Raw genomic sequence first — 11932 nt, 5'->3', positions numbered from 1 at the left:
CTGTATATGTATATATATATAATATATATATATACTATATATAATATATATTTAATATATATAATGTATAGCGCAAGCTCGGTGGTCTAGTGGATAAGACATCAGGCTATTTATCTGGAGATTGTAGGTTCGATTTCCACTCGAATCATGCCAATTTTTTTCGCATTTGGGGACGTACTGTGTATTCGGTAAGATAACACGTCAGGTAGGGAAAAACGTCACTCCTATGATAACAATGATTATATGGTGCTGTTAAAATAAGGAGCTTATTATCAATGTCTGATTTTTTTTTTCAGGTAGGCTGTTTAATTTATCTTGAATGGTATGAACATCAGTTTCAAAAGTGAAGAAAAATAAATGCTATGATCGTCTGACTGTGAACGATTTAGGTCCGTTTTTTCATATAGTAACATAAACAATAACAGTTATGTATAATAACAATGTCATTAATTCTCATTTTCAGAGAGATGCGAGAAGATAGTGAAGCTCGCCCGAAAGTACAACATATTAGTACTCTGTGATGACGTATACAACAGTCTGTGCTTTGAGAAGAAAGGTGACGCTTTCAAGAGGGCGCCAGCTAGACTATTAAAATACGATGTGAAATCTGACGGAGATTACTTTGGCAATGTTGTATCGAACGGCAGCTTTTCAAAATTACTAGGCCCCGGACTTCGACTCGGTTGGATTGAAGCGCCAAAAGTTGTGCTCAGCAAGCTCATGATAAAGTAAGTTACTGACGATCACTCAATTTGACACTGTTGCAGTGATATGTGCAAGATTAGGACGTCTTTTCCCTTTGTATGAACACATTTTAACACTAAGACTGAAATTGCTTTAAAAAAAAAAAGGGGGGGTGAAGGCTGAGGTAAAATATCAAATTTTTTTTTTTTTTTTTTTTTTTTTTTTTTTTTTTTTTTTTTTTTAATAGAAAACCCAACAAATCTTAGCTGTAGTTTATGTGCAGCAGATGTGAGTACGTACGGTAATGCCCTCTATACAGTACAGTAATAATTATATTGCTGTACAATAATAATGTTCTATCTAAAACTTGAGCATGGAATCGGCGGAAAATAAGAACACTGGTTCTTATAACAAAAAGTGTATTAAAAACAACATTTTACGATAATATCCACTATTACAAAATTACTATACGCTACTACTACTGCTTCTGTTTCCACAACTGCTACTATGGAGGCTACTATGTATTGTCTTGCGAACAAAACTTTAATTAAATGTCGGGGTTTTTTCAGTGGCTGTTTAATTAGCGGAGGTTCTATGAACCACTATACATCTGGAATCGTTGGAAGTTCATTAAATACAGACTTGTTCAAAGCCTACCTGTCGACTGTCAGAAACACGGGAAAGGTAAGTTTTTCATCATTTTTGTCACCATTATCCTCAGCATCATCATGACATATTCACAATCATCATCATCATTTAGTCTTGTTACTTGTTACTTACTTGTTACTTGTATAGCGCTCTTTTCAGTTACGAAGCACTGTAAGCGACTCTCCACAATAAGTCAAAAACATTCCCCCTGAGTAAAGCTTGCATAGAACCAAATCCATGCTAAGTGAGCTAACTTAACTAATGCAATAAAGCAGTAGAAAAATAAGGAAATAAACAAAACAATAAACAAATACGATCGAGCAAGGTGAGATAATTGTCGCAGTGGTTAAAAAACAGGAGAATCGGCCAAAGCAAGATCGTTCACATTCAACCATCTATCCATGTATACGTTGTTCGGAAAAGAAATGTAAAAACAAAACTGGAAATGTGGCCAAGAACTTTTAGTTAAAAGTCTTTGATGTAACATTTTTATCCGTTTTTATAAGGTTGTGTCTTATTTTGTTTTTATTAACTGTACGTAGGCCTACTTCTTATGCCACGTCTCTTGTCTTGTAAAATTCTTAATTTTTTTTTAAATTAATACTTTGTTTTCTTTCTGTTAAGAGGAAACTAGATTCCGTCTTAGATGTTCTTCACAAACATTGTCCAACAAATGTGAAATACTCAGTACCAAAGGTAGGTTTTCCTGTTTAATAAGTAGTGTAATCTGGCCTTTCCGCTAAGCCCTGGCCACGCTGCGGCGCGCCGGCCCTGGAATATTGTTGCTTATTAATAACGCCGGGCCTTGGAACCTTTGCAGTACTCGGCTATGTAACGCAAAGTTTTATATAAATGAACAGACGAATGGTAAAATCGGTTTATTTCGATGAAGGTCTCTATAAAAGCAGACGATTTTTTATGCCTTGAACTTATTGATGTATACAGTAATTACTGAGCTTTCTGAGATTTTTCTCTCTCCACTTTTTCAGGGTGGATACTTCATTTGGATAGAGTTACCAAGTTATGTTGATGCTGAAAAGCTGAACGAGATTTGTTATGACACACACCGTGTTTCATTCCAGCTCGGGCATTTGTAAGTATGATTTCGCTCTCTTTGCGTAGAATTTATCATACTGTAAATGATGACTTCAAGTTAGTTTGATAAGATTTGATAAATACACAAAAACATAAATAAGTGTCTAAATCAAAGGGATCGAGATGTGAATACACCGAACCATCTAATAATCATTGTCCCTAGTCTGAAACAAGAAAACATAAAACTTACAATATTATGGCTGAATGTCTTTTTGTGTTTACACTCGTTATATTTTTTAATGTTCCAGTCCTAAAATTTAGTTTCTTTAAATAAAAATCAGAAGCAAATGAATTTAGAATTTAATATCATATGTCTTATTACCGACATATTTTTTTGTAATTACTGGTGCATTATATAACTGCTATTAGGTCTATGTTATTAGGCTTATTATATAATAGAAAGAAATACTACCTCGTAAATGTTTTTTTAATCATTGTCATTAAAAATATTTCTGAATATTATTTACAGGTGCTCCACGGCAGGAAACTTTAAGAATTGTCTTCGTATTTGCTTTATGTACTACTCAACTCAGGAACTTTGCAAAGCTACAAAAATGTTACTTAGTACAATTGAATTACAACTGGAGAAGGCATCAGATATTAAGCTTTATGGGGCATTGAAATAAAGGCTATCTCAGGCTTGGAGAGTTGTCTGCACCACTCCAAATTACTAATGACGTCCACTGATTCTCAATAGGCCTAGCTTCTGTGATTACGCGAACCACATATCTATGCACGAGCCTTTAGTGACTCAACATTGAACATAAATAAGAATTTAACATCAAAGGTGACCCCTAAATTGTAAAAAGCAATGGCGCCTTAGCCTATCTAATTTGATAGAGCAACCGAAGAGTGATTTGATAATCTTGGTTTCGAATCCCGATTAAAAGTCAGATTATTATAATCTTAATGAGCGATGGAAAAGTTTCTATATACCTAGTTAATAATATATTTATTTATTCATTATTTATTGCTTATTCATTATTTATAGACTTGCATTTAGAAGAGGTGTGTCAGTGTCTTTGAGAGAAACTCCAAACTGAATGGTACTTAGGAGAGTCTTTAGCTTGAATTTTGATAGCAACAATCCGTTATTATAAAATGTTTGGATGGATGTGGATATTTTTATGTGTGTTATTTTATGTTTTATATTTCACATAAATATTGGCCGTAGATCTCACTTATACATTTATATTATGGCACCATAATCTGTGGTGGCGCCAGCGTGGGGGTCAAGACCCCATCGGCCAAAGCTCGTCGGGCAGTCGGACCAAAAACAAAAAATAGGCCTAGTTTTCCCATCCCAGCCATTTACGACCTTCTAAAAGTCCCAATTTTTTTTTATCTTGTTTTGGGAGGAGGGCATACCCCCTCCCATACTCACCCCCGGCTCGAGCCTTTTGCCCTCAAATAACGCTGTGCACTATAGTTACACCCATAAATACTTAGCCCCCCCCCCCCCCCCCCAGTCGGACATCTTAGCCCCCACATAAATTATATCCTGAGCCGCCACTGACCACAATCACAAGTCCTTCATAAGCTCCATAATTTTGGATTATACGGCCCTTTCTTGAACTGGATTAGTTCTTTTCTGCATGACCGGACACAGCAAATTCTACCTATGGTCAGGTCTCAGAACGGATAGGGTGTTGTTAGGGTGTACCCGAAGGCTAGGTTTTAGATCCACATCTATTCAATACATTCATCTTTGATCTTCCCTTGGCACCGTAGTTTTTAAATATATTAAATGAGTCAAGGATTGACCTATAACAGATTGGTGTAAAAATAACAAAATAAAACTAAAATGCTACAATGCAAATAAATTTACATCAACCGTAAACGAAATATTATATAATTATTGTTGAGAATATACATTCTACTGAGCTTTAATCCGTTTCATCACACAAATACCTTGGCGTTCACCTCGCTAATGAGTTTTCCTGGTTAAACCATGATATCATCAGTTAAATCTCTACAGATTCTTGGTTTTACTAAGCGCTTTGTAGCACATAATGATCCTGAAATCTTCCTGTGATTATTTAACGATATATTTATGTTGTTATGGGCACCAAACCAAAACAGCATATAACTTCTATAAATAAACTATTACGTAGAATTACCTAACTTTGTGTTAAGGGAGATTTTGAACCACTATGGATCAGAGAATGAAATATCTTATTCTTAGCATTCTTTATATCTTTAAGTTTATTCATGGACATATTGATTTTAATATACATGATTTTATTGATTTTATGTACCCCGATTTAATGGAAAAGCTACTGTATTAAACCTACAATTTTTTATTACTTTATAGTCATTATAGTTGGTTATTATTTGATTCATTAGTGACATAATCCATTCCTTCATAATTTTTGTATTACTATATGTAATTGGAATACACCTGTCTCAATAGTGGTTGTGTGTAGGCAAATACAGGATAGTCGAAAGCACTCGCTAGTTTTCAAATACATTTTGTGGCATATATCTAATACTATTTGACTCGTTATTTACTATATATATATATATATATATATATATATCGTGATTCTGTTGTTTATAATCAAATAAGATATAATAAGTACTGTAGTCAATTGTTCAATAATTAGGCTCAATGGTAACACAATGCTGTTAATACATACCACATAATTCATTAATAAAATGAATGCTATATGCTTAAGCCGGAAAACCATATTATTGTGACCCATGGAGAAAAATAAAAATGAGCAATTTCCGTCAGTGTGATCCAGGAGAAGCTAAGAAGCTAACCCAGTCCAGGAGTTCCTTCATCAGCCGAACCAAGTATATTATTGGATGCTGGAAGGCTGCCTTTGGGATGCGACTCTCATCAGTGGGAGGAACAGAACAGAAATGAACTGAACTTGATTGGTTTTAAATACATATAGTACATGTTTTTGAGAAAGCATCAGACTCGTCAGTAATTAGCAACTACTATTAACTACCAGAAAGCTGGTAACATTAAGTAGTGGATTAGGCCTATGTAAAGTAAAATATATAAGTATGTCTTTGATGTTTGTTGGGGATCCGCTTCACGAGCGGATCACCTCTTGTTATTGTCAGAGATCATCATTGGTGATCTGCTTCACAAGCGTATCACCTCTTGTTATTGTCAGAGATCACCATTGGTGATCCGCTTCACGAGCGGATCACCCTTGTTATTGTCAGAGATCATCATCTTTTTTTTTAAATTCTACGTTTCTCCCCATATCTTAATTGTTAGCATGATATCTCAAAAATTGACACGTACATGCACGCTTCAACAAACATTTAGCTTGGTCTGGAATAGTCACAATAAGGTTTTCAAAGTGCGCAATTATATGCGTGACGTCATCTACGCGTAATTTTGCGTTTTTATATTATCGATCATATCAGCCTAACCAATAGCCATTTCGAAATCGTATTAAGTGAGCATTAACTTCAAGTCAATGTTAAATATAATGTACCCTAATTTAACGCGTGCGAGTCATAACGCGCGCGTAAGCGTGCTTCAAAATGCTCGGAATCACTTTGACTAAATTACAGCACGTTTCAGTCCATTTTGAGTATTTCAAAATATTTTTTAATTTTCCACTACGAACGTACGGAAGCTAGACATTACGTTTTTACACATAGTTTGGGTTCCTGACATTGTTTTCACAATTTTCCATTCTTTTCAGTCATCTTATGGTCAATAGCAATGCCCTACTTACGCATCAAACATAGTGATCTTTGCGCGCGTTTGTGCCGATATACAGTGAAATTAATTATGCTAAAATCAGGCATATTTATAAACAACTCCTTAGGATGAAAGGTGAAGATGTGTATAAGAGACAGGTTATGTTGATGTTGAAAAGCTGAACGAGATTTGTTATGACACACACCGTGTTTCATTCCAGCTCGGGCATTTGTAAGTATGATTTCGCTCTCTTTGCGTAGAATTTATCATACTGTAAATGATGACTTCAAGTTAGTTTGATAAGATTTGATAAATACACAAAAACATAAATAAGTGTCTAAATCAAAGGGATCGAGATGTGAATACACCGAACCATCTAATAATCATTGTCCCTAGTCTGAAACAAGAAAACATAAAACTTACAATATTATGGCTGAATGTCTTTTTGTGTTTACACTCGTTATATTTTTTAATGTTCCAGTCCTAAAATTTAGTTTCTTTAAATAAAAATCAGAAGCAAATGAATTTAGAATTTAATATCATATGTCTTATTACCGACATATTTTTTTGTAATTACTGGTGCATTATATAACTGCTATTAGGTCTATGTTATTAGGCTTATTATATAATAGAAAGAAATACCTCGTAAATGTTTTTTTAATCATTGTCATTAAAAATATTTCTGAATATTATTTACAGGTGCTCCACGAGGATGAAAGGTGCCCCCCCCCCCCCTCACGACCATTTTTATTACATATTCTGAAAGCACATAAGTTGTAAAATGATTTTATAGATCATAATGGCTGATCGGACATTGTGACGTCATCATATTGCCATCTGAATTCAAAGAAAGTTAATTTTAGCTATGACGTCATTTTTGAAAATACGCATTTGAGCATATCTCGCTTATCCTTGATCGATCGTTTTCCAACTTTGAGTATATTATAGCTGAGACAATTCTCTTTCATATATATGACTTCTTTTTACATTTTGATGACGTCATTATAGGAAAAATGTTTTTTCTGACCCCCTCATCTTTCTTTCCTCAAAACGTTGATGAGCCCATATCATCTTAACCATTCGTCATTTCTGAATCATATTAAGTGAGCATAATCTTCATGTCAAGGTTGAATGTCAGGTACCTTAATTTTCACGTACACGTGCATCAAAATTTATATATGCTTAAAACCATGAATATTTAAATCAGTTATTGCTCCTTAGGATGAAAGGTAACCCCCAATTTTTATTACATATTATGAAAGCACATGAGTTGTAGATATGATTTTACAAATCATAATGGCTGATCGGACATTGTGACGTCATCATATTGCCATTTCAATTAGGGAAAAACTGAATTTTTATTTATGACGTCATTATTTTTATACGCGTTTGAACGTATCTCGCTTATTCTTGATTGATCGTCTCCCACCTGTGAGTATGTTATAGCTGAGACAATTCTCTCTGAAAGTCTCCCTTTATTTTTCATTTTGATGACGTCATCATGGTAAAAAATAATGAATTTTTGGAGCCTTCTCATCTCTCTTTAAATTTATCAATATTATCATTGACGATATCAGACTGTATCAGATTGATATACAGTATAGTACATTGTGAAGGGAAAATTTGTGTGACATTACCAACCAACAAGTGTTTTTAAGTTACTCTTGACAAGGATCAACTTCTTGTGCCATTACTGTCCACGAGCACGTCGTGATGTGCGTGTACAGTAGAATTAGGAAATTCTCAATATCACTTTTCATATAAAGGGCGGCAGACTGTATTTCGACGCTATCAGACAGATAGAAGGTCAATTTATTGCGCCATTACCGTCCATGAGCACGTTGTGACGTGCGTGTACGGTAAAATTTTGAAAATCTCTCAATATCACTTTTCAGATAATTTAAATCACGTTTCAGGTCATTTTCATCATCTCAAAAATGTCCATAATTTACGCACCGTACGCTCATTTCCATGCCCACTGCACGTACTGAAGCTGGGAATTAGGCTTACGTTTTGTTACATGTTTTGGGTTCCTGACACTGTATTCATATCAGGGGGCCACATTTATCAAACTAGAATTCAGCTTAAATTCGTCTTAAGTACATTTTTTTGCTTAAGTCAAATTTATCAATATTGCTTAGCTTGAAAATTTCTTAAAGTTAGAAAGATTGTACGTGGGCACCATCTAAAACGATTTTTAAGCCAAGATTTTGCTAAGATTGGGTAATAAATCAGATTAAGATATTTATAAGGATCTTAACTTTTTTGACTTAAGACATTTACAAAGCTGAGATTGATAAATCCCGGGCCACGAATAAACTTTTTGTGCCATTAACATGTGCACAGGCGTCAAGACGTCCGCGTATGCACGCGTAAATCTTTCCGAATGTTTAATATTACACTTTTTTAAAAATTAACTAGAGCATATTTTAGGCCATTTTGAGCATTTAAAAACATTTCAACCCGCATCGCTTGCGCTTCCTGAGGGTCAAAGTTCGGCGGATCACCAAACCCCTCCTCAGTGACGAGTTCATATCTAGTTGTTTGTTATTATTGGCAGATTATTTATAGTACTGTAGTACTAATTTCATGAAATAACGATGATATCAAATAAAAATATGTTCAGTAAATAAACACAAAAGCACTGGCGAAAAGCACGTTACCTCATAGAAGTAGATAATAGACCTTTCAAGGAGTGTCAATGAAACTTAACAACTGACCAATCGCAGCAAGGGCAGGAATACGCGCGTGTATCACAAAAACACACATGTTGTCCAACAAACGCACGTGTTTGCCTCACTGATCTCTACTAAATAATTTGATTGCTCATTGGTTATTCACTAGTACAGGGAAAAATTAAACAACCGATGCCATATGCAAGAGACCAAGTGACGTATCAGTCTAGTCACGTTTTTATTTTAATTTGTTTCAATTATTATTAAAAATAATAATTCTTACATTATTATTAATAGTATATTTTACAAAATTATTTTTTTCATATCCTCTAACCACTCAACGCAATGCCCCTGTTTTTGCAGTTTTAGAGAACGCAAGAGCGAATATGTAATTTCCAAAGTTGGCCATCTAATGTCAATCTTAGATAATGAGTGACTATATATGCATTCCTCTCCTATTTTTCATGAGAAGTGGTCTCGGATAAGGACTATAAACCGTAGGTCCAGTGTACACATTTGTCTCATGTGCGCTATGACCCAGTACATCTTTCAAGACGAGTAGTGGGTTTCCCTGGTGTACTAGTCCATCTTACAGCCCATGTGGATTACCATTTGATCGTTTGGTTCCAATAGGAGGGTTGGTCAGTACGCATACAAGACAAGAACCAATCTGCGTACACTTCTAATCCACAGCAGGCGCAGTGCTAGAACACCCCTGGTGAATCCTGGGTTTTATAATTTAAGTGCTCATGCATTTAAGTTTATGCACACTGAGTAAAATTCACTCATTAAGTAACTCACCGTTCTTTTGAGTCGGGCATTGATAACGGCCACACATTCAAAAGTAATAAATATGCACCATTGGTTTAGGACATCCTCGGTTCTGGTTTCAAGGTCGATTTTGTTGCTCTGGAGGTGGGTTCTAGGGGGGTTCATCTCTGACGACAAAAATAAACGCCTAAAAACTATCCATAAATCCATTAACTGTCAAATATCCTTTAAGCCTTTTTCAAAGACAAATTTCCAAAATTGCCTTTAGTTTCATATTATAGCATTAATACGCCAAAGAGGAACCCACCTAGATAAACCCACCTCTATTCAACATCTAGATTCGCTATTTACTGCTTTTTTTGGGAACGTTTGTTCCACGACACTGAAGTGCCTAATTGTTATCTTGCTCGTGTTTTTTTTTTCTGATGTTCGAATTTGTTTGTGACGTTCTTGTCTTGTGGTACCGTACCACTGCATGTTCTTTAATTCGACAAGTCTGCGGTTTTTCGTTTCCTTTTATTCATACCATTTCATATTTCATTTTATTGTATTAATATATATTTTTGATGAATAAAAGTGATTTTTTAAAAATAGTAAAATCTGTTTTACCTTAATTATTCCATCTCTATTGGGAAAACACTTTTCTATTTAGAGAAAGTAATGACAAACAAAAGTGGTCGAAGAACGCAACAGAAATTGATATTCCTTTCTATACGCCATATACACTATAATATATATACAAATTTAATTATTTCAGAGCTCAAAATTGTTGGCGATAAAACTGCCAGTTAGAAAGTGTTTTCGGAACACATGAATTAATTCGTGTATGATCGACATTTTTATAATGTACAGTTATACAATCATCACTACCTAGTGTTAAATTAGCAAAAACAATTCATTGATTCAATCTCATTCATTAAGCAATTATTGTAGTACTATTTGTAGTTGAAAGATAGTATAATCTAAACAAAATAAATACCATGATTTTTTTTAATACAGACCAATGAGTTTTTCGTTCCTCTGACATTTATTCATAGCATTTAATCATGAATATTCAATAGTGCATTCCGAACGTCAACATTCGCCCGTCAGTAGTGATATTGAGTGACTGGTAATCTATCTCTATCAGGGTGACAGGGAATTTTTTTTGGACAAATATTTCGCCAGCTTACTGAGCATCTTGAGGACCATGGTAGCCCTATTGAGACAATACAAATACTGTCTGGCTTTACTTCTATGTAAAACCTGAATAATGAAAATTAGCTGTTAAAAAATACGGGTAATAGCCATTCACAATTTTAAGTCAAACCCTAGCCTTTCGCAAGCGTCTACTACATTGGATTTGCAATACTGTTAATAGTGTATACGCTTACCTGTAGATATTGCAGTCGGATACATTAAATCTGTATTAAGACCATGATATTCAAACTTTCTTTATAATGGCGACCTTATATCCTAGCTTGACTATATCGACGGCCCAAACATCTGTCGAACTCAATTTTACCTCCGCCAACGAAATTAGCAGGAGGTTATGTTTTCGCCTGTTTTATGTAGCTCATTATTATTATTATTTATTTTTTTGTCGGCATATTTGTTGTGAACAGCCTACAGCCACTATTTTTCATTAGAAATTCATCAAACCTTACCTAAGATCTAGAGCTGATTAAATTTTGAAGGGTCAGAGTCAAAGGTCAAGGTCACAATCAACGAAAAACTATTTTTTAAATTTATTTATCTACAGCCCATAGTTTTAATCACAAACTTGTCAAACTTGGTCACAACGTTCCATGACCAAAGATCTCAAAGCATTTAAAGGTTGAAGGGTAAGGGTTAAAGGTCAAGATCACAATCAACAAAAAACGATTTTTATCAGAAATTTGTCAAACTTGGCCACAATGTGACTAAAGTGACTAAATTTGAAAGGGTTAGGGTCAAAGGTCAAGGACCCAATGATCGAAAACCTTGTATAACTATTTGCGATGACGCGTGTGACGTGTGCTAATACGGGTTTGCCGGTAAAGTGTAAGCAAACCTATGAGCATTAATTTCAAAGCGATATGCATAAACAATTTGGTGTAGTGTTTTCCACACTATCAGCCCCGGTTTCAAATCCTAAGGAGTCTACTTGTTTTTTTGTTGTTTTTTTTTTCATTATTTTTTTTATGGGGACAACATGCGAGGGAAATCTTTCGTCTATGATTTCGCCTTAACGTCGTTTAATTTTCCCCTTAGCAACACTACTTTCGCCTTAATGTACTGTTTTTAACCCTCTTTATTGTTAAGGTTTCCCCTTATGGATGCATCTAAGCTGTTATATATCTGTCTCTTATACACATCTAGATGTGTATAAGAGACAGAAACGAAAGCGCAGGGGGCAAGCTGAACT

General features: G+C 34.7%; 1 protein-coding gene across 1 annotated transcript in view; it reads left to right on the top strand.

Annotated features, from left to right (window-relative positions):
- The window catches only part of LOC117107027 (uncharacterized protein YER152C-like), a 5405-nt gene extending 1752 nt beyond the window's left edge, over positions 1 to 3653 (top strand). The window contains exons 2-6 of the mRNA XM_033248547.1: positions 464 to 728; positions 1254 to 1368; positions 1957 to 2028; positions 2322 to 2425; positions 2897 to 3653. Coding sequence (XP_033104438.1) covers positions 464 to 728; positions 1254 to 1368; positions 1957 to 2028; positions 2322 to 2425; positions 2897 to 3053 — 713 coding nt within the window. The 3' untranslated portion in view covers positions 3054 to 3653. The remainder of the gene's footprint in view (positions 1 to 463; positions 729 to 1253; positions 1369 to 1956; positions 2029 to 2321; positions 2426 to 2896) is intronic.
- Positions 3654 to 11932: the final 8279 nt, after the last annotated feature.

The sequence above is a fragment of the Anneissia japonica genome, unplaced genomic scaffold, assembly GCF_011630105.1.
Source record: "Anneissia japonica isolate Jap-2015-1 unplaced genomic scaffold, ASM1163010v1 scaffold3945_len365852_cov175, whole genome shotgun sequence".
Lineage (NCBI taxonomy): Eukaryota > Metazoa > Echinodermata > Crinoidea > Comatulida > Comatulidae > Anneissia > Anneissia japonica.
The sequence above is the reverse complement of the archived record's forward strand: the minus strand, read 5'-3'. Positions and strand labels throughout refer to the sequence as shown.